At 37.8% G+C, this 27,924-nt stretch overlaps 1 protein-coding gene across 4 annotated transcripts in view; it reads right to left on the bottom strand.

Moving 5' to 3' along the window:
- The window catches only part of PTPN2 (protein tyrosine phosphatase non-receptor type 2), a 111,153-nt gene that overhangs the window by 26,463 nt on the left and 56,766 nt on the right, over positions 1–27,924 (bottom strand). For all 4 annotated transcript variants that reach the window (XM_081802595.1, XM_081802596.1, XM_081802594.1 and 1 more), the window contains 3 exons: positions 12,703–12,803; positions 7,559–7,657; positions 2,696–2,833 (listed from right to left, as the gene is read on the bottom strand). In XM_081802595.1, coding sequence (XP_081658721.1) covers positions 2,696–2,833; positions 7,559–7,657; positions 12,703–12,803 — 338 coding nt within the window. The remainder of the gene's footprint in view (positions 1–2,695; positions 2,834–7,558; positions 7,658–12,702; positions 12,804–27,924) is intronic.

Raw genomic sequence — 27,924 nt, 5'->3', positions numbered from 1 at the left:
GAAAGACAAATAAGCACTCTAGATGACCTTATATTTTAAAAGCCCTACAAAACCTTCCCCTTAGCTTAAGCCACGGGGCTGCTTTAAAAGCAGAGATGGAATCTCTTCATTCATGGGCAAAAGTTCAAACTCTTGGCTCTACTGAAGATACTGGAAAGGGCAGCTGGTGTGCAGCTTTACTGCTCCCTTAGACCAGAGGTCTGTAAAAGAGCAGGGCCCACACAAACCACAGCTTAGGCCCTAGACCTGTTACTACAGACAAGTCAGACTCCTTTAGCAACAAACTGGTTCTCTGCAGCTCAGCGTGAGGTTGGTGACCACTCCTTACCTGCAGCATCACCTTTCTCACTCCTTTGGTATTTCTTTCTCCCTCAACTTGTTCTTTCTGCAGTCCTTCCCAATTCATTGATATGACAAAGGAAACAGACGCACACAACTAAAGCTACTAATTGGGAATCCTGCATGGAGTCTTAGGCCTGTTACAGCATTAATTCACTTGATCCTTACAGCAACCCTCTGAGGTACGTGTGTCCTTATCCTCATTCTGTACATGAGTAGCTGAGGCACAGAGGGTAAATAGTGGGACCAGTCACACAACCAGGAGGCGTACAGTTGGGATTTAAACTCAGGCAATCTGGATCCAGAGTGTACATACTTAACCAAATACAATTCTGCTTCTCATGCTGAAATGCTACTTTCTTCTTCTAACATTCCTAGTTCTTACTAAAGATTGTTAAGGTAGAATGTAAACATATTGTTGCTATTAATTATGGTGTACTCTGAACCCAGGCCAATAAGAAATCACACAGTTGCTAGCAACTGAAACAGTGGTTGGACAGTTCGCATGCTTCAACTCAGAAAGATGCTTTTGAACCAAGAATCTTCCTTTACTAGGACAATTAGCACTTTTTTCAAAAGACTTATTAGCCCCATGTCATTCCAAGTCAGGAGATCGGGATTTGAGTTCTGGCCTGTCACTTATTAGCTGAGTAATCTATTTACAGGAAAAATCGTATAACCTTAATGGATTTTCGGTTTTTAAAAAATATAGGAAATATTGAAATATTAAGAATATTTATCACATTATAGGAAGACTGTGGGTCAAATTATATGTAAAAGTGCTTTACAAAATGATAAAATACAAAACGCATTTTATTTTATTATTAAGGTATAATTAACTCTTAATTAGGTAGGACAGGTTTCAGAAACAGGGAAAAACACCTATGCCCTTCTCCATTCCTATCAGTTTTTAGGCCAGAAGCAGATGAGGTACCTGGGATAAATACCAAGAGAAGATGATGCAAAGAATCATGAGAAGTTTATAGAAAAGCAGTTCTATTTCTGGCAAGAAGTACTGCACAATCTAGGATCAAACAGTTGTTGATGTATCTCAGGGCAGCTTAAGACATATGTAAATGGAATAGTTGGTGCAAAAAACTACAAATAAGGGAAATTTATAAATAAATCTAAGTCTTGTATTTCCCAACCTTGAGACTTCTCAGATAACCTAAGAGATCACATAAAAACTTAATTACGGATGTCATGGGAAGCTGGGCCTGGGCCCTCAACAGTACGCACCTGTGCTTACAGTAGGCAGCAAAAAACAGGCGTTTCAAGAGATCAACCTTAAAATGTATTTCTTCGTATCTAAAAGTGTGTGTGTGTGTGTGTGTGTGTGTGTGTATGCACTTTATATATCTCTTCTCTATAAAACTTATTTGGTCAATGATCCCATGTTAATAATTTCTTTCAGTTAATGGTTAACTAAAACAGTATCTCACTATACAGACTAGATACATTCCTGCAATCATTTTTTGGCCAACAAATATTTTCCTATTTTCTAGTTTTCCTAGCTCCTAAGAGCATCCCAGAATCACTCTCATTTCATATTTTCCAGTTATCCTGATTACAACACAAAGAAGGCAAAACAGGTAGGTGGTGAAAAGGGGAGAAAGGTCTTGACCCCCAACTTGAAAATAGCAGGTTCACAAATCCACCATGTACGTTTATCTCAACCAAGAAATAAGGAAAAATTCTTGTATTTCTGGAAAAGATCCATATGAATGTTCTTGGGACCATATGCTAAATTTATTTCACCATTTTCCCCAATTCAGTAAGGACAAATTTCTCTGTGGTGAATCATCTGAATTAACAACATTCCAGTAAGTTATTTTCTTGACTGGCCTGCCACTCTCAGAAGCACCAAGTGCTGCCATGTTGACTGGGCACGTATTCTACATCAGCTGCTCTGCGCACACATCTTCATTTGATCTCCACGTCAGCCCTGAAAGGGTGCTATCACAATCTCTGCTTTCCAGACGAGGAAAGGATGAGGGACGTTGAGGAACAGGTCCCAGGGATATTTCTACTAAACAACAGAGCTGGGATTTGAATTCAGGTTAGCCTGATTATAAAGCTCTCTCTCTCTTCATCCCCAAGTAATCTTAATAAATTATCTTCAATCCTCATATCTCAACCTGAACTTTAAAATCCTTAGTTTCTAGGTTTTCTCAAGAGTCCTCAGAGAGCTACCGCATGTAGGAAACACAATGTAAACACCATGCTTATGACTATATACTATTATAGATACTATCGAAATGTATATGCAGCCCCAAACTTCAAATCTAATGACATAAAATAATTCTGAAAATCAGCAATATATAAAGTCCAATCTTTTAGGCATGAAAAGTCTTACATTGATATTTTCTAACTGCAGTAGATGTACTGTATAATATGACTTCACATCTTCTGACAAAAACTTCACACTGAATCCTGTTTCTTTAAACAGCATCTCTCGATCATCTTTTGTTGGCCAGTACTGTGCACATTTAACCTAAATTTAAGAATATGTAGATATTAGTTCCTAGACATTATGAAACCCTAAAAAGCTGGGAAAGGAAGACAAACCACACACATACACATGCTATATTTTTTTCAAGTACCCAAATCTATGAACAATTGCACTATATCTGATGCTCAATGTATTTTAGTAAGATTGACATTTTATAAAAGGTTTGTAAAATGTTCCTATAACTTATAGTAAAAAAAAAAAAAGCCATAAACAGATATGTTCATAAAAGTGAATTTGTCATTTCTAAAGCATGATAACCTATATTTTAACATCATACTGGCATTCACTTTACATTTCCAAAATTATCAACCTCTTGTAAGAATCTTTTCTTCAAACAGTATTGAAAAGGCTTCATTTTACAAGAATTTCCTACAAATACCCATGAATCTGCTACGAAATACTATTTATCTAGAAATAACATTGTATATTCACTTACTAAAATTAAGTCAGGGAAATAAATCAGAAGATAAGCCCCCTCTGGGGTGCCTGGGTGGCTCAGTCAGTTATGCATCTGACTTCGTCAATCAGAGAAAGACAAGCATCATATGATCTCACTGATATGAGGAATTTGAGAAACAAGACAGAGGATCATAGAGGAAGGGAGGGAAAAATGAAACAAGATGAAACCAGAGAGAGAGAAAAACCATGAGACTCTTAATCTCACAAAAAAAACTTGAGGGCTGCTGGAGTGGAGGGGGGTGGGAGGGATGGGGTGGCTGGGTGATGGACATTGGGGAGGGTATGTGCTATGGTGGGCGCTGTGAACTGTGTAAGACTGATGAATCACAGACCTGTACCCCTGAAACAAATAATGCATTATATATTAATAAACAAAATTTAATTAGGAGGAAAAAAAAAAAGCATCTGACTTTGGCTTGGGTCATGATCTCAGGGTCCTGGGATCGAGCCCCGTGTTGGGCTCCCCACTCAGCGGATTTTCGGTTTTTAAAAAATATAGGAAATACTGAAATATTAAGAATATTTACTCTATCACATTACCCAGGACTGTGCCTGGGGAGCCTGCTTATCTCTCTCCCTATGCCCCTCCCCCTGCTTATGTGCGCACGCACTCTAATAAACAACATCTTTAAAAAAAGAAGAAAAGCCCTCTTTATCTAGAGTTGGTACATTTTGGCAGAACTACTAATATGGAATTCCTATTTGTGACAATAAAAGGATCTTCCCAAAAGCCAAATCATGAGACCAACAGACTGTGGCAAGGTGAGATAAAGAGCCACTTCATTACGAAAAAAAACACTACAAAAATATCCTTATAAAATATGGTCATTTCTTTTCCAAATCACAAACAGCTACAAATCACAAACAGTAACAACACCTCCAAACAAATAATTACTATGAGCTGATACTTCCAAAGGTGCTAAAAGACACTTTAAATATGATACAATAAGTGAAAGAGCATAAAGGAGAATGAGAACAACTCAGAAATGAGGTGACAGGAGACAATAAAATTAGGAATCAAAGAACACACCATTTCAGAAATGAAGACTAAACTAAAAGGAACAGAGGCATGAATTAAACACAGCAGATAATAAAAGAAATGGAGTGACAACAGGATTTAAGAGAAAGTGACAAATATAAAAATAAGCAAAGAAAATCTAACGTGAATAGGATCCAAAGAACACTAAAGCAAGCAAACAGTAAATATTAACAAGTATAATCAATATTCTTCTTTAAAAAATCATAAATTGAAAGAGCATACTACGCATCTAGAAAAACTGACCCAGAATGACCAACACTAAGACATATTTTGGTAAAATTAATGGGATTTGAAGAAAAAAAAAGCCTTTGGGTAACCTAGATAAAAAGAACACATGACTTGCAAAGGAAATAAAATCAGATGTCCAACTGACTTTGTCAGTAATCTCTAAAGCCAAAGGGAAGGGAAATGGAGTAATGTATTTAAGTTGCTCAAAGAAAAGCAAATGTGAGCCAAGATTTTATATCCTGTCAAAGTGACTTTTAAGCATTAAGACAGCAGATTAAACTCTCATCGACAGGGAAGAAATCAGGAACTAAAACGCCCATGAGTCCCTTCCTTAGGATGCACTACAGAATGAGATATCTACAGAACAACTGGAGAGACATCAATAAGACCGACAATGTAAATTAAATATATATTTACACGTAGAACTAAGATTTTACAAGGGATATAAGAGAAAGACTGTAGTTATGTTATATACTCTGACAATGTAGGTAAAGTACAACTTAAAAACAGAAAGAGAGGGAAAAACATAAAAAATTTAAAACTTTTTCAGTAATTATTTTGGTGATGGAGTTGATACTCTTATTATGAGTCATTCTGGTGTATAACATGGGACAAAGTAAATGAGTCATTGTAAGATATTCTTTATCCATTGTGTCTTTGAAAAGCAGGATTCATGGTATGGAAAAAGGAGGCAACAGATATAAGGTAGAATGCATTAAGCCAACCCCCTCAGTTCTAAATTTAAATTGGAAGTATCAGTATGAATCCTTGAAATGTGTTATCTAACACAAACACATTTTTTCCTTAGCTCTGTTCACCAAAAAGCTCTAAAAACAATGATCAACCCAGCATCAGTAAATATCCCTAATTTTTTTTTTAAAGATTTGATGTATTTGTCAGAGAGAGAGAGAGAGAGAACACGCACAAGCAGGGAGAGTGGCAGGCAGAGGGAGAAGCAGGCTCCCCACCGAGCAAGGAGCCCAATGCAGGACTCAATCCCAGGACCCTGGGATCATGACCTGAGCCAAAGGCAGACGCTTAACCAACTGAGCCACTCAGGCGTCCCAACATCCCTATTTTTATTGTCATGTTGAAATATCACTGCCCAATAAAAGAAACCAAGGTTCCTAGAGAAATGACTGATTCTATGAAGAAGAGGTTAAGCAGTCATTCCAGATAGTAAGAAAATTATTAAAGACTCTTTGGTTTTATCTCTTAGATTTCTGACTCAGAGCCCAACTTGAAGAGATTCCTGCTAGCCAACAGAGGAATAATTCAACTACTAAGACGGATAATAACTGCAATGGAGTGAAGTACATCAAAGATGTTTAAATCTATGAATTCAGGGGAGTCTGGGTGGCTCAGTCGTTAAGCGTCTGCCTTCAGCTCAGGTCATGATCCCAAGGTCCTGGGATCGAGCCCCGCATCAGGCTCCCTGATCAGTGGGAAGCCTGCTTCTCCCCCTCTCCCACTCCCCGCTTGTGTTCCCTCTCTTGCTGTCTCTGTCAAATAAAGAAATAAAATCTTAAAAAAAAAAAAATCTATGAGTTCATAATAATTGATCCCCTCCTGCCCCTGCCCCCACATCAAAAAAACCTAACTGGTCACCTGTTGAAGACACTAGGGAATTAACTATTTTGTAAACTCCTTTTCCTATATAAAAGTGGTCAACTAACTAGAAGGGAAGTTTCTTTTTTCTTTTTTTTTTTTTAAAGATTTACTTATTAGAGAGAGAAAGAGGGGAGGGGAGGCAGAGGGAAACTTAAGCAGAAACTTAAGCAGACTCCATGCTGAGTGCAGAGCCCAACGTGGGGCTTGATCTCACGACCCTGAGATCACGACATAAGCCTAAACCAAGAGTCAGGCACTCCGAAAGTTTCTTTCCATAGAAGTATTCCAACAAAAATTTAAGAAGAAATGGTAAAATTGGAGTATCACTATTTTGTAACCTGTAACTAATTAAGGAACTAATAAGCACTGACCAGCAATGGCTGCTAACGCCGCAAAAAGAAAGATAATCAGACATTATGGGCTTCTTCATAAACAAAACAGTATCACTCATGAAGTAATCTTCCCCAAAATAATTAAACCTGAATCTTTTTAAGCATCTAGATCCAACCACCATAAATATGACTTCTAATTTCTAGTGACAGTCTTATCTTATTAATATACTAATTATGCTCCAAGAGGAGAGATGAAACTTATAAATCATCTACTTTGCAATGCTGTTCAAAATGTTCAAACAATGTCATCATCACTTAATTTTTAAGTCACACTGGAAGCCATGAAAAAGCCACTGTAAATAACTATGCCAATATTGCTGGACATTCTGGTATGTGAATGCCACTCAGGATTAGAAAGAGAGTAGAATAATTTGCAGCACCATCGAAAGCCACCAAATATGAATTTATAAAAAAGAATCAGGAATCCGAAGAAGATCTTAGGCTGGAAGAGACCTTACTGACAATACTTTCCAATTTGCTTCTCTGACAGAAAAGGATCTAAAGCTACAAAAGTTAAAAGACTTAACTAATTAGCACTGTGTTTAGACTGTACCTCAAGTTTAATATATTTATACATTCCCAAACTTACTGTCTCGTGACCTAAGAGCCAATAAAAATTCATATAGCTTAACAAAAACCTGTCACTTTAATCCTTTCTAAACTTCTCAAGATTTTGATAATAATTATAAAAATTCTAATAAAGCCTAGGGATTCCAAAGATCTTTGTCACCACTGGTCAATATTTGTTTCATTACATTTACATCTTAGAAGGTAGTGGTGTACAACTATTACTTAAATACTTAAGGCAAGAAAGGAAAAGGATATACTACTTCTGGTCAGAAATACCCTGACTACTAGCCTTTAGCAATTCAAGGCCAAAACCAGTAAATGAATGACTATCCCAAAAGAAGTATGAAAACATTTATAAGCTAACGATACAGGCAGTACACTAAGTTGTAAATATTAAGTATTACTCACCGATTCCTTCTCCACAACTCGGTTTAGCATGACAACTGCTTTGGTTTTTTGCTGCCAAACCATGAGCCAGAAATGGCAACCTGTATTAGGAAGCGGGCCCTGTAAGAACAGAGAAGAAAAAGGAGGTAAGAGAAAGGAGATGGAACAAGGTTCAAGGAAAATTCCCTCAAGTATGCTTCCGGTTTAAGAACAATGTATTGAATCATAATAAGTAAATCATGACTTTAAATCCACTTGAGTTAAAAAAATAGGTCTGTACTACTTGCTTATAAATGATCAAAACCGACTTTTATTGACTTAGGCAGAAAAGGAATCTTTCAGGCTATCAGATGACTTTCAGAGTTGAGGGCTGGAAAGCCAGGCTTCAGTGGGAACCAATGTAAAGGCAAGATTCTGCTCAAAGGAGTCAGCCTGGCACAGTGCTCCTGACGCTGGTACTACTCTCACCTTGCTTTCCTGGCATCGCCAGTGCTAAGGTGGCTACAGCCATCACGCATAACCTTTAAACAAACCGGAGTCAAAACCACGGGCAGGGATAACTGACTGGTCATGTTCTAGCTGCAAAGGAAATCTCTGTCCCTTTCAGCTTCCACAGCAGGAAGAGAGGCCCTGCCTGCCATGGATCATGGCAGTCCTACAAAAGAGGAAATCGGTGCCGTCACTGACCAACCAACCACCCCAAGTTAACTAGAACAAGATTTCCAGAAAAAGCGGAAATTTCAAAGTGTCTGAACCACTAAGAAGCTGTTAATCTGCAAAAACCACAGCATGTGCGACCTCAACAGAGGACTTAAAAGGGGCAATCGTTCATATTACAGTACTGCCATGGGGGAAAAAAAATCAAAGCCAGTTATCTTCACATTTTGCTTGGCGGTAGCACAGGGCAGAAGAAAGGGCAAATAGGAGATGAAAAGGCCATGGTCAAATTATAACTAATGTTAAAGGTGAAAATGAATGAGGCTCTGCTGCAGCTAACGCAAGTCAGCAAGCATTTTCCTCACAGGACAGAGGGAGGGGCAGCTTTAGGGGCTGGAGGCCAGGTCTCCTAGAACTTCAGCTTCCCATGTCAAACAAGGTGATTCACATGGTTTGAGGCTGAAAGCATCTTTTGGGCAATTGTATTCCCTGGTTTGTAGCAGATGTTCTATTAATATTATTTAAATTAATAAACTCTAAGCTTCTAAGTTATAAAAAGGCCAGAAGTCTACTTAGAATCCTAAGTAATGACAACCAAATGTTTGAAGATACTGTTCTACTCACTTAATGTATATTATCTATTACTTGATCTACTTCTAAAACAAAACAAAGTGAGAAAATCCCCAGTAAAATGAAAGCCTTTTCTTTCATCTGAAAAAATCGATCTATCAATTCACCAGAAGTCACTCAGTGTGTATACATATGGAAACACAAAACATATTCTGTCAGTGGTTCTAAGGTGGTTGGTGGGGAGGGTATCTCTCAGCTCTTCCACCTACAAGCAACATTAACAAATTTTTTCCCCCGAAATGGAGATTTATAGCAAGGACTGATATATTTTTTAAAAAAATTCAGAGGAAAAAGGTGACAAAAAGAAGCAACAAAGGACAATTAGAACAGCTAAGGTTTATAAACATTCAGCATCTCTAGTTTTCTCTGTCCTGTAAAATATTCTCAGCCTTCAAAGAGTTTACTAAGAGGCAAGGAGAAGTCCTTGTCCTACTAACTGAAACATCTCAAGTGCCACAACAGTAAGAGGTGAACCACCAGATCTTCGAGAGTAGAAAGGATGCTACAGCACAGCCTTAAAAATGAGGAGGGCACTGATACAGGAAGGCGTTGTAGAAGGATAGGGAGCCAGTCAGGGCCCATTCCAAGCATAAGACAAGGCACGTGCAAGTATAGGGTACATCTGGGAGGGACAAAGAAATCAATGAGGGCAAAGTAGAGGTAAGTATGCAGTAGGAAATCACACTGTATAGAGTGTGGAGGGTCTTGAATACAGGAAATAGTCACCAAACTTTTTAAGAAGTAAAGCGATATCATCAGATTTGTATGTTACAAAAAATAATTCTGAAGGCATTGCTAAAGCTGGATTAGGAAGGGAGGGATTGGTAGCAAGGAAACAAAAAGCAACTGCATTAGGATTCGGTAGATGATGAGCATAGCTTTAACCCAGGTGAGAAAAACAGGAAGGGAGCTGGCTTGGTTTAAAAAAAAAAAAAAAAAGTTAGATGTAGAAAATACAGAATTTGCAATGTAAATGAGTCATCTGGGTAAAAATATCCAGTTAAGACCTGGAAAATATAGGGGGAAAATTCAGGAAAGAATAAAAAGCTAAAGACAGCCTTTTGAGTCCTCTAGCTCTAAATGCAGGGAGCTCTGTCAGGTCACACAGAGCAGTCCAATAGGGACAGGACACTTAAACACAATTAATAGGCAATTTCTTTATCATTATGGGATTTACAAAATTTTATGAGAGGATTATTATTACTTCTATTACTACTACTAATAAAAAGCAGTAACAAATGCCACAACGAATAATCCATGGAGGGCTTACCACAGTACCAGGAACTGTAAGAGTTTCACTCAGCACTGTTTCACAGATAATATAGGTATACATCTATAATATAAATATATATATATATAGGCTTGGGGAGTTAGGTAGCTTGTCCAAGGTCACACAGCAATCTTATGGTTGTAGAGCTGAATGATTAAGAGCATGACCCATGGAGCCAATGGGCTTCAAATTCTGGCTTCAACTCACTTGTTGTATGGGCTTGGTAAAGTTTAATGTACCTGGTCTTTAGCTAATTCCTCGTGCATTAAACCAGGGTGATGACAGTGTTTACCAGAGAGTTATCCTGAGCCTTAAATTATACAAAACACATAAAGTACAGAATAAGGTTACAAAACTGCTAGCTGTTATTAATTTTATTTCCTACTATGATGTAAATAAAGTTCATAACAACAGGGTTTTGCTTAATGTCTATTTAATTTTTAAAAAAATTTTAAGAAGGGGGAGGGGCAGTTGGAGAGGGAAAGAGAGAGAATCTCAAGCAGATTCCACACCCAGCATGGAGCCCGATGTGGAGCTGGAACTTACAACCCTGAGATCATGACCTGAGCTGAAATCAAGAGTAGGATGCTTAACCGACTGAGCTACTCAGGCGCCCCACTGTCTGTTTTATTTAAACAATGCCTACCACAGAGTAGGTACTCAATAAATCTTTGTCAGATGAATGAATACCCAATGAAGTAGTTGGACCAGGATTTGGGCACAGATGCTGTGAATCCAGTGTCTACATTCTCTTAAGATACAAAGGTTGAACATATGGTTCCAGAGAGTTGAAGTCTCTAGTATAGACTGAAAAAGGGGAAATAACTCCTAAACCAGAACCCTGAGAAGTACCTACAAAATTTAGGATTATGAACAAGACTGGGAAAAAAGAAGAGAGCGAGGAAGAAAGGAGTGTGATAAGGGATCTAGGGTAATTATTTTCTCTATTTTTGAACATTATAGTTTTTTCAGATAAAAAGTAAATTAAAATTCTAAAAATGAGTTTATTAAAGATGTCCTGAGGGCAACCCTGTTGGGACCGCTCTCACTCGAGAGCTTTTTCTGTATCCTCACTTAATAAACTTCTATCGCTTTACTCACACACACACAAAAATAAATAAATAATTCATGAATACTCATAAGAAAAGCTCCAAATATTACAAAAAGGCAGAAAACAACAAATTAAAGTCTAATTATTCCTAATTCTTAGAAATAACCAATATTAATGGTATATGTGTAATTTATTTAGCCAGTCCCTCACAGATTATTTCTGTCCTATTATTTCTGGTCCTGTGCTATTAAAATTAAGTTGCAACAAACACCCTCACATATATCTTTATGTCTGTACATATTTAACCACTGAGTAACTTTTAAATCTCTGCTATTTTCACTGGTGAAAAGTGATAACTGAACACTGGTTTAAAATTATATTCCCTAATGACTAGAAAAACTGAGTATCTTTTCATAGGTGTACTGTATACCTTTATATTTTTCTTTAACTGTGAATTTATGTTCCTTGCCAGTTTTTTTTTTACATAGTTTCTCTTTTTCTTTTTTTCTTTTTTTAAAGATTTTATTTATTTATTTGACAGAGAGACACAGTAAGAGAGGGAACACAAGCAGGGGGAGTGGGAGAGAGAGAAGCAGGCTTCCTGCCGAGCAGAGAGCCTGATGCGGGGCTCGATCCCAGGACCCTGGGATCATGACCTGAGCCGAAGGCAGACGCTTAACGACTGAGCCCCCCAGGTGCCCCTCTCTTTTTCTTTTTTTAACATATAGCAGCTACTTTAAGTAAAATGAAGTAATTATTTTTCATTTCCTGTCAATTAGAAATAGTCTAATAGAAGATCTTTTTACTATATGAAACTGTTGTCTCTTTCAATAACAGGTTATTCTGATCCAAATTTTTAAAAAGCTCAAATATTATGAACTTATAGCTTATCTTTTGAATTTCAAAATCATTAACTGGGGGATATAACAGCACTGCTCATTAAGCCTCTGTCATTTGATAAAGGGCAGCTGGTGTGGATAAACCAAAATAATTTCTATTATCAAAGAATGAAAGAATAGTGCTGGGATATGGGTGTGGCCAATGTGCCAAGAAGCAGTCAGTCAGAATGCCACAAGGAACCCTCATGCTTTCTGGCCTCCCAGCCAGTATTCTGGGCACCTGGCCTTACCACCCTCACTCTGAACAAAGGCCAGACATCACTGAAGCATGTTCATATCCTCTGAAAATACATGCCAGAGAAGGGGGTCCAGAAGGGCCTTCAAAGGGCCTCTGGTCATGATACAGATTATGTGAAGAGAACTTAACAAAGCATTAACAAACATTTTGTATCAGTGTAAAGGATGATAATTTGCCTTAAAAAAACTGGTATAAGCCATTTGTTAAAAAATTTTCCTTTTTAAAAATAACTTTAATTTCATATTCACATACAAACCTGCAAAACACTGAAATGTCTACATTTTAGTACATAACAACAGAAAAAACTGAAATGGCATTTCATTTCCAAAAGAAGTAAAGACATCCTTTTAGCTGTGTTTCAAAGCAGACCAACCACAATAACTGCACTGCAAAGCATCTGCTTGACATCACATCACTTGCCTGTGTTAAGATGTAACTCCTTTGCGCCTCTTCTATATCAACTAAACTGGCATTTATATAATCATTTTCAGCATTTTGCAGCTTAACACGACTGTGATCATCTGAAACAGAGAAGGATAAACCATAATTGTCATTTCAAACTTCTCATTTCTTTTTTTACTTTAATATTAATGTTCTAAGTATTTATAAAATGATAGAAAAAACAAAACAAAGAAAAATAAATTACCACCACAGAGAGTTGAGTCAAGTCCTGAATTATTCCCTTTTGCAAAGGAAGTATAAAAATGAAATCTTGTTGTTTGTTACTGTAGTATTGCAAATGCTTTTGTTTGTAGTAGGCTAGCTACCGTAACTAGAAAAATTGACCAAAGAGTAAAATATAGTAAAAGGAATAAGGCACCTACCGTCCTAAAAGTAAAAGGATCATTTAGAATCTTGGTGCCTAAGAACTGATAGGTCTATCTACAAAAAATCATGGTAACTACAGTTCATTTTCTTCATTCCACAACTGACCTGCATTCAACTATATTTAAATAATTTTCAGTACTTAATTATATTTAAATTAAGCTAAAAATTTTTAAATACAGATGGAATACACTAATTCTTTTTCTTTCTTTTTTTTAAAATATATTTTTAAGATTTTATTTATTTATTTGAGAGAGAGAGAGAGAGAATGAGAGAGAGAGAACACGAGAGGGGGGAGGGTCAGAGGGAGAAGCAGACTCCCCGCTGAGCAGGGAGCCCGATGTGGGACTCGAGCCTGGCACTCCAGGATCATGACCTGAGCCGAAAGAAGTCGCTTAAGCAACTGAGCCACCCAGGAGCCCTCTTTTTTTTTTTTTTAAGTAGGCTCCAACTCACAAACCCAAGATTAAGAGTCGCATGCTCTACTGACTGAACCAGCAGGCACCCTGGAATGTTCTAATTCTTTACAAGACAACTAAAGATGCTTCATTACTTAGATTGTGTTACAACAATATAAATATATCTAGTTTAAATATATTTCTTGCTTTTAAAAGTAAAAATATCACCATATGCAACAACATGGATGACCTACAGGGTATTATACCAATTGAAATAAGTCAGGCAAAAACAAACAAAGACCATATGACTTCACTTATATGTGGAATCTAAAAAGAACAAAACAAACAAAAAAACAGAAACAGACTCATAAACACAGAACAAAACCAGTGGTTGTCAGAGAGGAGGGTGGGGAGATGAGCAAAATAGGTGAAGGGTATTAAGAGTTACAAACTTCCGGTTTTAAGTCAGTCCCCTGGATGGAAAGTACAGCATAGGGAATATAGTCGATAATATATATTTTTTAAAGATTGTATTTATTTATTTGACACAGAGTGACACAGCGAGAGAGAGGGAACATAAGCAGGGGGAGTGGGAGAGGGAGAAGCAGGCTTCCCGCTGAGCAGGGAGCCCAATGTGGGGCTTGATCCCAGGACCCTGGGATCATGACCTGAGCCGAAGGCAGACGCTTAACCACTGAGCCACCCAGGCGCCCCTATAGTCAATAATATTGTAATAACTTTCTATGGTAACAGACGGTAATTACACTTATTGGGGTAATAAGCATTTCAGAATGTATATAAATGTTGAATCATTATACTGTACACCTGAAACTAATATAATACTGTATGTCCACTATACATCAATTATAAAAACAGGCCTCAAAAATTAAGAAAATGTCATGAATCCTACTAAGAAAAACCAAAATACAACCAAAGCATTAAGATATGGAGAGTACCTATAAATCAATAAGAAATGACAGAGACCCTGTTTTTAAAAGTGAACAAGGACAATACACAAAAGACTACCCTCACTATTAATCAAAGAAATACAAATTAAAATGAAAAGATAACTTTTTTTTATTTAAAAAATTTGGGCAAAATTTTTTGTTTGTTTTTAGTTTTTTAAATGATAATGCCCAGTGCTGTCCAGGCCACGTCTAGCCCCTTAGTAAGCACTAGATGAAACTATAAGAGAACTTTTCAGATGCCTGGTTTAGAGTAACAGGTGTAAATCCTTTAAAATCCAAGGTTCCCATTTCTGTGAATGAAACCAATGCATATAGCCAGAGACAGACACAGGGATTAACAGTAACACACAAAAGGGGAAATAACACAAATTTCCAAAATGTCCAACAACAGTTAAATTACAGTATATATGAAAGACGTACTACTTTAATGGAGCCATTAAAAATCATGCTTTAGGGTTAAAAAAAGTAAAAACCTCACAGATTTAGAATTTATGCTGATGTAAATATGTAGTCTACAAAACTTTACCTTATATCATTTTGATGGAAAAGGAGAAGATTTCTCAGAGAGAGAAGGCATGTGCATAATAACAGAGTTAACACAGGCTTAGTATCCTAAATATACAACTGTCAGAAGAATGTAACTGAATTATAAACCGAACACGTCTGATGTTTAACTCTGGAGAATACATTCGATTTAAACTGCTCCCCTGAAGGAAATTTATACTAAATATCCTTTTTCTCCCCACTTTTAAACTTAAAAAACAAAACAAAAAACTGTTTACATTATCTCCATATGAAAGAAAATGTTAAATGGCTACAGTTTCACACATCAATTTATCTGAGATGTTTCTGCTGGACTGAACCCAAGACCTCTGTGTAAATATTACATGTCATTTGCCAACAGGAAAAACTACGATCTTGTTATAGTAAATCACTTATACTAGTGTTCTCGGAAAGATGATGTCAGCAAGCACTTTTTTTTTAAACAGTCACTTTTTTTTTTAACAGCTTAATCACCCTTTAACTGTTAAATTGTGTGAGATGGTAAAAAGGTCAGCTATCCAATTAGCAAAACAAAGATCATATATCTTCTAGATAACACTGATATATCACAATGTCCCCTTTTAGATGCTACACCATCCCTAAAATTCGCATTCCACTAGAATATAATACCAAAGGAATGTATTTCCTCATGTTGTAATCACAGAAAGAACACAAACCCCAAAGGTTAATCATATCTATTGCACAAGTGAAAAAAGCAATTTGGCCAACAGAAGCCAAGAATCCATAAAAACTGGGAAGGTTCCTCTCCAGGGCACTGGGAATTGAGTTATCTTGCAGGTTGCCATCCAAAGTTCTGGAGGAAATAAGAAATAAACTCAGAGAAAGACCTCCGACAGTTTGTTTTTAAGAGTATTTGACACCCTGCCCTCAGGACCTTGAACTAGAATTCAGTTATTTTCCCTCTAGCTTTAAAATCTACACCAGCTGTCACTCCAATATGTTGAAAACACCCAATCACACGTAAAAGCACAAATACATTTCCTGGAGCCCCAAGGTCTAACCAAAGGGGAGCAGGGTGCTACCTAAAAGACACCCAGGGTCCTGCAGAGTCTGGCGCCAAATGGTGGCCCTGCTACCCTCTCACATTTATTATATATAGTCAACAAAAGCAAAGGAAGACTGAATTTTCTCAGAAAAAAACATTTTTTTTCAATGTTGCTAGCAGATTAAGACTAAAAAAGGAAGGTAATCCTTGGGAAAACTCTAGCAATTTAGAACTGGCTACAAATGTTGGTTGAACCTGTATTTTCTCCTCAGGACTAATTAAAAATAAAACTCTGAAATTCACCTACATTATTAGAAATTTATTTTCATTCTTCTGCTTTATTAAGAATATTAATAAAAACTTCAAATCATAATTAACATTCTGATTCCGTAGGGAAAAAAAAGTAAGAGCGTTTCTAGTGTTAAGTAAAACATATCATGTTAAAACTATCTACAAAGATAGTAACTATACAGTACATTTCAGGAAGTGAAACTATCAAAGCCTTTTTATGAGAAATTATGACTTTATGATTTATATTCTCTAGCAAAGATAACAGACAATGCCTCTTCTCCAATTAAGAATCACTTCATGTGTGGTTTAAAATATCTACGAGAGTGGACACAGGTCCCCTCACAACCTAAGAGTCAGAATGTCCCCTTTCTCTGCCCTATTACTATTAGTCAGCTCAAAATCTGTGAAGTGTTCTTCCAAACCAAACTTCTGACTTTTGAATTAGTACAAAAAAACAAAAATAAAAACACCAGAAAGTTAAATGCTTTGTCCTCTCCCAGAGTTTATTCGGCCCAGAAACCTCTGAAATGAGATTACCAAATAGAAAGAGTCCTATAACTGGGGGTTCTAAGTATTAAGCCCCAAAGCCCCTAGTGCTTTATCATCATTCTAAGTTCAGTATATGGTTATCTCCCTCTTTCCTATTTTTTAAAAAAATCCAGCAAAGGGAGAAAAATGAAGACAGTTCAAACTACACTGCATGAGATACAAAAAGCAATCACAGGAATTCTTAATTCTCAACGTCTATTAACACCAAAAGCTGAACAATCAAGAACATATATATTTTAAATGGGGGGCACCATCTGTTCTTAATTCTTGTCTACAAGTGAATGAAGAAATGCAATATCCAATAGAACTGTAGCTTGTAAACTGGATAAAAATTGAGCAAACTTCTGATGAATATTCCCTTCACCTCCCACCCTCAAACAGTAGGTTTTCTGAGAAATGGTTTCATCTGTCAAGAAATGACGCTCTAGCTGTGGCCTGAGCTGACAATACAGATTAGCTTCCTCTTTCAATGTCACAATAAGCCTTTTTTTTTTTTTTTTTTTAACACCCCTACCCCCTTCACTGGTTCACCTTTTATCATTATTGTAAAAAGATCTCCTTTTCGGAAGTCTTCCAGGTCAAACAGGAAAAAGAATTCACACTCATCATAACCATCCTCCTAGGTTATACCAAGGCAGAGATAAAAAGTCATTATCATCAACCGGGGAAGGAGAAGACCAGCTCCATTAGTACAGCACTGAAAGACTTTCCCCTTCAATTCTCCTGTTCTGAACCAGAGGGAAACCGTACGTTTTCAAATACTGGTATCTATATTTATATGTTACCTCCCTGCAAGAATGCAAAGCATTTCATAGATATGCTGACCCTCTCTGACTCTACAAGTTAAATACCTGAGGCATAAATATTATTAATTTTCTCTCTTGAATCAAGCAATGAGCCAAAAAGCAAAGCTAGAACTAAAATCCAAGTCACTATAAAAGCACTACCATTATTAATGAAGAAACACACACCTTAGTAAACACAGTATTAACATTTCAATTGTTTCTTCTGAAAATAAAACTCAATTTGATAATAGTTCCTTTATTAATGACATAACCAACTACGATCACTGTATAGAATTTAGTGGCCTAGGATGTCTGTTATGACACACCTTACTACATTTCTGCAACAACCCTTACAACCCTATGAAGTTGACATTATCATGTTCATTTCACTGACACTCAGGGAATCAAGTCATTACCAAACACACACTAGAGAAGCACAAGAGGAGATTCAAACTAGGTTTATACAACTTAAGAGACTACATATTTCCCACACTACCTTGTCTCTGGTATGTCCAAGTTGGTTCCTTAACCATTCTTTCCACACACCCTAAATTCTTCCTGGCATCGCCTTTCACACTGTTCTTCACATCAAGGATGACTTCCATCTTCATCTCTGTCACACAAACTCACTTCCATGAAGATCCATACTATGACTTACCTGCTCTGAACAGCCTCTCTGAAGGAACCCCTACCATGAAGGTCCATTCTTTACATTTAAATCCTTCGACAATTTTATATACAATTTTCATTCAACAAATATATTTTAGGAGCCAGGCAACAATGACATAAAAATAACAGATAATTTATTTAAAGCTTTTTAAAAGAAAAAATTCTAGAGGTGCCTGGGTGGCTCAGTCAGTTGGGTGACTGACTCTTGATCTTGGCTCAGGAGTTCAAGCTCCGCAATGGGCTTAAAAAAATTTTTTTAAATTAAAAATTACTTAAAAAAAATTAAAAAAGGAAAAAATTCTATTAAGTAGTAATTCCTAGTACCATCTTTATTGGACTATGTGTTGTGGGAAGAAAGCTGACCAACTGATGCCTGAGGAGGCCAAGTGAGATGAACAGGCTTCACTACAAAGATGAAGAAGGAGCACACACACAAAAAGGAGTAAAAGGGAATGGTATATCATGAAAGACTGGCAAATTCAAAAAGGCTGAAGAGGTCCCAAAACATGTTGAGGTCAGACTCTAAGAGCCTTGTGTGCCGTGCTCCAGGCACAGGCTACGTCGATGAAGCTCTTTAAAGGACTGAGAGAAGCACATTTGATTTCAAGAAAATAACTACCACCACTATGGAGGACAGGTTGGAACAAAAGGAAGACAACTTAACACACTGATGCACTAACAGTTTAAAGATTTTATTTATTTATTTGACAGAGACACAGCGAGAGAGGGAACACAAGCAGAGGGAGTGGGAGAGGGAGAAGCAGGCTTCCCGCGGAGCAGGGAGCCCAATGCGGGGTTCGATCCCAGGACCCTGGGACCATGACCTGAGCCGAAGGCAGACGCTTAACCACTGAGCTACCCAGGCGCCCCTGCACTAACAGTTTAATCAAAAGATGAGTACAGAACCAAACGGTGGCAGGAATGGAGACAGTTACAAAGAAGCATGTCCCAGGTACACACCATCACCAACTTGCTAACCAAGCAAGTATTCTAGAAACATCCAGAAGGCTCAATCTTTTTCAAACAATAGGTTGACTATCTGTGACTTCAATCTCTTTCAATCCACCAAGATTTTAAGTTCCTAAACTTGATAGGACAATGTTAATTGGTTAAATCTGGCTTCCACACATTTCCAAATTGAAAATAGATCTTTAATCTATCCCTAAGAGTCTCTGCAATGGAAAGAACACCTGGGAAGCATCCTTTTAAAATGTGTAAAATCAATTAATCCACTAATGTACTTTGGAACATGGACATCTTTCCTCTTTAATAGTTTGTATAAAATAAGACATACTAAATTTCAATTTATCAGGAAGCCCCTCACCATTTTCCTTGAAACTCAGAATCTCTGCTTTAAGGAGAGACAGAGCCGAAAACATGGAGGGTAGAGGGAATTGGGGGTAAAGTACTTTCCTTACATCCAGAAGTCCATGGGACACCACAGAAACAAAGTAGACCAAATATTTATTAAATTCTTTCTACATTCGAGGACTGTTATAGACACTAAGGACCCATCCATACCCTTGTGGAGCTTACCTTCTCAGAAAGGGAGATAGCAATAAGCAAAACAACTAAGTAAATTATATTTTATACAGTAACACATGCTATGGGGGAGGGGGAAAGCAGAGTGAAGGGGAATAGTTGTGCTAGGGAGCAGGGCAGGTTGCAATTCTGCAGGGTGGGCCTCACTGAGACACTGACATTTAAGCAAAGACTTGGAGGAGGTCAATCATACGACTATTTTGGTTAAGAGTGTTCCAAGCACAGAGTAAATACCTTAAGGTGGGTGTGTGCCTAAATGTCTGAGGGACACAAATAATGGAGCTTGAGCCCAGTGAACAAAGGGAAGAGAAGCAGCCTGCAATTCAGGTTCAGAGAATCAAGAAAATCTGTACTGATTCATTAGTCTCACCTCGTAAATTCAACTCAGAGAAAAAGAGTTTGTACTTCCATCTTCTTCGTGTTTACTTGGAAGAGTGTCCTAAACAATTTAGGTTGGCAAGTGTCCAAGCATTGTTTATAAAATAAATTCCAGAAAATTTTCATATTCAAATAATTAAACTATGGTAGAATTTTGTTAGAATGACAAATCACTATTAAACCATTCTGAAATCAACACAGGAGATGAGATTATGTTAGCTGACTTGAAGAGTGACCTAATTCAGCAACAAGAAAGAAAGAGCTCAGACAGCTCCAGAACTTTTTAGTACAAATACCTGGAACTCTGGCACAGATGAAAGAAAACAGGTGAGGGAAGGCTAAGGGGCCTAAAGATGTAGATTCCAAAGTCTGTCCTGGCTCTACCAACCTATGTGACCACAGACAAAGCTGTGATTTATATAGAAGAGTAACCTGCTACTTGAGAAACATTTTTAGCATCCAAGTTAGTGAGGCACTACACGCTGTGATAACAAGAGGTCACTAAGTCTCAGTTTTCTTGTAAGATGAAATGGCTAGACTGGACCAACCCTTCTTAATTATTTTTAATGAATGACCCTCACTTAATATCCTAGAAGTATTTAATACAAAACTCTTTGAAAAGTCCTATTTCATCTTAAAAATTTATAGGAATTCGGGGTGCCTGGGTGGCTCAGTCGTTAAGCGTCTGCCTTTGGCTCAGGTCATGATCCCAGGGTCCTGGGATTGAGCCCCACACTGGGCTCTCTGCTCAGCGGGAAGCCTGCTTCTCCCTCTCCCACCCCGCCTGCTTGTGTTCCCTCTTTTGCTGTCTCTCTCTCTCTAATAAATAAATAAAATCTTTAAAAAAAAATTTATAGGAACTTAAAAATTCTACTTCATTGTGCGTCTGTATTTTAACATATAAGCAATCACACCTTCCCTCCCCACAGTCCGAGTATAATCAATGGTCCTGGAAGATGTGCCATGTTTCCCCAGGATGTTAAGCTCCCTCCCTGTACATTTCTGCTCCTCCCTCCAGTCCCCAGTGTTAGTACTCTACAGCAGAGCTGCCAAGTGATGAGCTGTGGCTACAGTGGGGGCCCTCCGTTAGAAGGCTACCGTTATGGCAAGATTTTGATCCTCTAAGCCCACGCGGCAGCAGCACTGCCCACACTTTCAGCCATCTGCAGCCTTCTGTTAGAGTTAAGCTCTCTATAGCCTGGGACTCTGTCATGTTCACCATGTATTCCCACTGCCTAGCATAGTACCCTTTCCAAGTACCCAATTCAAGATGGCATCAAATTCAGAAACGTGGACAGATGCTGGTATAACCCAGACTGTACTCCAATGTCCTGTTTTACAGGCACCCATTTGTGTGGGTGTGTACAGTTCTATGCCATTTTATCACATGTGGAGATTGTGCAACCACCACCACAATCAAGATACGTCCTGTTCCATTACCACAAAGATCCTCTGTGCAAACCCTCTAGAGTCACACTCTTCCCCCAACCCTGTCCCTAACCCATTAATCTGTTCTCTATCTCTGTAATTTTATCATTTCAAGAATGCTATAAAAATGGAATCATACAATAGGTAACCTTTGAGATTGGATTTTCTGACTCAGCATGAGTCCTCTGAGATCCACCCAACTTGTTGCATGTTGTCAATAGCTCATTTCTTTTTATTGCTGAGTAGTATGCCATGGTATGAATACACCAGTTTGCTAACCACTTACCCGTTGATGGACATTTGGGCTGTTTCCAATTTGGAGCTACTACAAATAAAGCTGCTATGAACATTCATGAATGAATTTCTGTATGGACAGAAGGCTGCAATTCTCTGGGATAGATGCCCAGGAGTGCAAAGGCTGGGTTATATAAGGTATGTTTAGCTTTTCAAGAAAACTGCCAAACAATTTTCCAAAGTGGCCATACATTTTATGTTCTCACTAGCCTCATATGAGATCCAGTTTCTGTATTCTTGGAATATTGTGGCCTCGTTATTTTAGCTGTTCCAGTGGGTATGCAGTGATCCTTCACCAACACGGTTTTAATTTTCATTTCCCTAATGGTTAATGATGTTTCCCTAATAGTTAATGATATTTCCCTAACAGTTAATGATGTTTTTCATATGCTTTCGTGCTTATCTGCCATTTGTGTTCATAATCTTTTGCCCATTTCCTAATTGGACTTCTTTTGGTTTTACGGTTTGGTCTTTTACTGTTGAATTTTGAGAGTTCTATATATATTCTAGGTATGAATTCTTTGTGGTTTACATTTTCTCCAAGACTGTCCTTGTCTTTTCATCTTCAACACCCTATCAGGGTCTTCAGCAGAGCAAAAGCTTTTAATTCTGGTTTACTCCAACTTACTGAGTTTTTTCTTTCATGGACTGTGCTTTTGATGTCATCTTAAGAACTCTTGACCTAGCCATAGGTCCTGAATTTTCTCCTGTTTCTTCTAAAAGTTTTACACTTTATATTGAATCTGTGATCCACTTTAATTTTTGTATAAGGAAGTTTAGGTTGAGTTTTGGTTTTGTTTTTCTTTTGCCCGGGGGTGTCCAATTGTTCAAGTAATGAGTGTTGAAAAAAATCATCCTTCTGCCATTTAATTGCTTTGCACCTCTATCAAAAATTAGTTCACCATACTTGCATGAGTCTATTTCTAGGTTCCCTGTTCTATTTTACCAATCTGTGTTTCTATCCCTCTGCCAATACCACATTGTCTTGATACCACAGTTATACAATAAGTCCTAAAATTGGGCAGAATGATTCCTCTTCACCTTCTTTTTTGAAATTTAGTTATTTTAGTTCCTTTGTCTTCTCACACTCATTTAAGAGTAAGCTTATTTATAGCTACAAAAAAATCTTCCTGAGATTTTGGTAGGAACTGTGTTAAACTTACAGAAAAATTTGGGGAGAACTGACATCCTTACTATGTTGAGACTTCTAATCCATGAACATGGTACATTTCTCCATTTATTTAGATCATTTTTATTTCTTTTATCAGTGTTTTGTTGTTTTCAATATTCAGGTCTTATACATGTTTTGTTAGACTTATTCCAAAATATTTCCTTTTTTAAGAGCAATTATAAAGGACCTTGTATTTTTTTTTAATTATTTATTTGAGAGAGAGAAAGAGAGAGAGAGAACATGAGCAGGAGGGCCAGAGGGAGAGGGAGAGAGAATCTCAAGTAGACTCGACATTGAGCACGGAGCCTGACACAGGGCTTGATCTCACAACCCTGAGATCAAGGCCTGAGCGGAAACCAAGAGTGGGACGCTTAACCGATGGTGCCACCCAGGTCCCCTAAATGACCCTGTATTTTTAATCTTGGTTTCCATGTGTCCATTGCTAGTAATTATAATTAATTTTTGTATGCGGATCTTATATACAGCAACCTGGTTTAACTCACTTATTAGTTCCAGGAGACTTCCTGGTGGATTCTTTAGGATTTTCTATGTAGACTATCAGGTCTAGACTTTGTGCAAATAGAGACATTTTTATTTCTTCCTTTCAAATCTGAATGCCTTTTATTTCCTTTTCTTGTCTTCATGTACTGACTAGGATTCAATATCCCCTGCCTTTTTAATAATCTTTTAAAAATTTTTAAGTTGAAATAATTTCAAAACTTACAGAAAAATCCAAGAAAAATACAAATAATTTTTTTTCCTAAATCATGACAAGTTGCAAACATGGGTATCTTATTACGCCTTAATATTTTTGTGTGTATTTTCTACAAAGGACTCAACCCTACTTTACCACAGTACAGCCATCAAAATCATAAAGTTAACAGTGATACTTATTAACCCAGACCCCATTCAAGTTTCACCAAATGTCCCAATAATACCTTTTAAACAAAAGGATCCAATACAGGATCACATGTTACTTTTTTTTTTTTTTAAGATTGTATTTATTTATTGAGAGAGAGAGAGCACGCACATGAGCGCGCAAGCATGCACAAATCGGGGGAGGGTCAGAGGGAGAGAGAGAGAAAATCCCAAGCAGACTCTGCACAGAGTGCAGAGCCTGACGCCAAAGTTTGATCTCACAACCCTGAGATCACGACCTGGGCCAAAACCAAGAGTCTGACACTTAACCGACTGAGCCACCCAGGTGCCCCAATCACATGTTAGGTTTAGATGTCGTATTTCTTTAGTCTCCAACCTAGAACCATTCCTCAGTTTTTCCTTGGGAGGGTTTTTATAACCCTTTGAAGACTACAGAGTGTCAATCCATTTGAGTTGTCTGATATTCTCTACATCTGAGTTCAGGTTGTGCACTTTGGTGAGTTCAGCAGAGTGATGCTCTGTACTCACTGCATTCTATAGGGCAGTTCAGGATTTCAATGTGATGTGTCCCATTATTGGTCATGATTATCTGTTTAAGGTTGGTGTCTGCAAAACTTCTCCTCTGCACAGTTACTATTCCCCTCTTACGTTAATAAGTATTTTACATAAGGGCACTTTAAGATTATGGAAATCTTCTGTTCCTCATCAAAGTTTCACCCACCAAGTTTACCATCTATTTCAACATTTATTACTTGCCATCCTACACTAAGGTAGATCTTTCCTTTCCCCCCATTTATTAATTCATATTTCTTTATATCAGTGTAAACTCATGGATTCCTATTTTATTCAGCAGGTTATAATTATTATTTCAAATGCTCAAATCAGCCCCAGATTTAGCCCATAGGCTTCAAGATGGTTTCTGTGTCCTTCTGACATAACCTCATCATTTCTTGACCATCCTTACCCTCTGGGACTATAAGACATTCCAGGTTACTCTTATACTTTCCCTGCCCCAGCCCCAGAGTCAGATATTTCTTCAAGGAGCCCTTTTCCTCTTAGTGGAGAATGAAATTTGGATATCAAAAGCTAGGCATGCCCAAGGCTAAGAGGGTGTCATTGTTTCCAAGACTTCTCAGTGGTCAGGGCTAGGAAATATAAACATGCACACACACACATCTACATTTCTATGTACCTGTATATCCATATTCACTGAAAATGGAGTTCATACACTGATACACTAATTCTAATCTAACATCACAGGGTTCACTCCACCTTTCCTCCACTCTTCAAACATGCCCCCCCCCACCACCTAGCATGCCTTCCCCCTTATTTACATGCCTTCCACATGCTGGTGCCCAACCCCAAGGGCTTTTAGATTGAATTATTCAGAGGAGAGAGGGGAGGCTAAATGAGGTCTTTAATACCTCCTTTCCTAGCCTACTATTTGAGATAAGAGAAACTATACATAATTTTTTAATATCAATAATGCCCTAACTGAAATATATAAGAAAATAAATGGAAAGTAGTTTATAATATCTATTTTAATATATATCAAGAGTTGAGCAGAAATATACCAGAAGAAAAAAAGTGCCCACAAATTTCCAAAATGTCTCCCAGGGATGGTAAACACCCTTGTTGAGTGTCACTCCTCTACAGAGTAAATGTAATAAACAAAATTATAAGGAGGTAAGATTGTGCCAGAATACAGAAATAAAGTGCTATAGAAGCAAACTAGTAACTTCTAGTGGGTACCTCTCAGAGGAGTGATACCTATGTCTTGAAGACTGAACAAAACTTTACTGGGGGACAGGTGGTCCAGTTTAATAAAAAAAAAAAAGTGTACCTGTTAAGGAATCAACAGTGTAAGAGGAGAGAAAGGTGAATGGGGGAAGTGAGGAAGGGACAAGGAATGAGGCAATAAGTGAAGCATACAAGAGATATTTCAAAATTATCTAACCAATCCTCTACATTTCAAAAAGTTGGTGACCCGAAATTCACCAACTGTGTTATTCATTCGTTAACTGCAGTTCTATTGTTCAAGCTTAACAGAGGACAATGAGTTCCTTTTGCCATATGAAGTTCAAGTATCTGAAGTCAGGTATCATGTTGTTCAGTTAAAATCTTCTTCCCCCATCTAATCAATTCTAGCTTCTTCACTAAGAATTCTATTCTTATTCCTTTGATCCACTCCGGCACACCAGTGACCTGTAGAAATAAATTATTAAAAGTCCAAAATAGGTGCGCTTGGGTGATTCAGTCTCTTAAGATTCTGCCTTCGGCTCAGGTCATGATCTCAGGGTCCTGGGGCTGAGCCCTGCATCAGGCTCTTCGCTCAGCCGTGAGTCCGCTTCTCCCTCTCCCTCTGTGATCTCTCTTGCTTTCGCTCTCTCTCAAATAAATAAATACAATCTTAAAAAAAAAGTCCAAAATAGCTTTGATTTAGACTTGATTAAAATTGAAGATTAAAAAGAACAACAACAACAACAAAACAAAATTGAAGACAGAACCAAAGGTCAAAGTCCTAACAAATAATGAGAAAACCTTTAAGTAAAAAAGCTGACAACGGAATGGATTTGAGAATGTGAAGTGCATTTGGTCTTTATTTTTAAACTTTAGATGGAATAAGAAAGAATGTTAGCAAATATTCATGTAAGAGTTACCATAAAATTTAAGTTCTATCTATACTTGTTCTGATTACTATTATACAACAACTTTTATCTAAATCTGCTTACTAAGAAAGATGACAAGCCAATTCCTGTCAGGTATAAAGGTCTGTTTTAATAATTCAAAGATCTGTTGTCTTATAATTCTGAGATTACCAAAATATTTCTTCATAATTCTTTGACTTGTCTGCACATTTTCTGGATTATGAAGAAAACTGTATCATCTATAATTGTGATGGTTTTAAACTATGTCCACGGGGTGCCTGGGTGGCTCAGTTGTTAAGCGTCTGCCTTCAGCTCAGGTCCTGATCCCAGGGCCCTGGGATTGAGCCCCACATCGGGCTCCCTGCTCCGCGGGGAGCCTGCTTCTTCCACTCCCCCTGCTTGTGTTCCCTCTCTCGCTGTCTCTCTGTCAAATAAATAAATAAATAATAAAATCTTTAAACTATGTCCACAATGCTTTGATAATTCTTCCATATAATGGTGAAGTATCAGTCCTCTTCCCTAGAACCTGGATGGCCACTGGGGTGCCTGGGTGGCTCAGTCGTTAAGCGTCTGCCTTCAGCTCAGGTCATGATCTCAGGGTCCTGGGATCGAGCCCCGCATCGGGCTCCCTGCTCGGCGGGAAGCCTGCTTCTCCCTCTCCCACTCCCCCTGCTTGTGTTCCCTCTCTCGCTGTGCCTGTCAAATAAATAAAATCTTAAAAAAAAAAAGAACCTGGATGGCCACTAATGAAAAGAATGTGATGGAAGTGATGAGACTTCTAAGTCTAGATGGTACAAGGCAATGCGGTTTCCAGCTGGCTCTCTCAGAACCCTCACTCCTGAAACCCAGCTACTATTTGCAAGGAAGTCCAGGTCACATGGTCATGCCCCATATAGGTGTTCCAGCTGACCGTCCACAACTGAGTGAGGAAGGCCTCAAGGTGACTCTAGCCCCAGCTACCATCTGAACTACAACTGCATAAAAAGACCCTGAGCAAGAATCACCTGAGTCCAATTAACCCCCAGATTTGCATAGATGATAAATGATTGCTACTGTTTTAAGCCACTGTTTGGGGGTTGTTTGTTACGCAGCACCAGATAAAATAGCAGCTTGCTTTCTTTTTTTTCTAATCTGTATTATTTCTTACTCTTCTTTCAGTAGTGGCTAGGACCTAAAGCATGATGTTAAGTAGAAGCGGTAATAGTGGGCATCTTTGTCTTGTTCTACATTTTTGTTTAAAAAAAAAAAAAGGTTTCTAACATGTTATC

Source organism: Leptonychotes weddellii, chromosome 13 (assembly GCF_054177405.1).
Source record: "Leptonychotes weddellii isolate Sample4059 chromosome 13, ASM5417740v2, whole genome shotgun sequence".
Taxonomy (NCBI): domain Eukaryota; kingdom Metazoa; phylum Chordata; class Mammalia; order Carnivora; family Phocidae; genus Leptonychotes; species Leptonychotes weddellii.
Note: the sequence above shows the minus strand (reverse complement) of the source record. Positions and strands in the feature narration are given on the sequence as shown.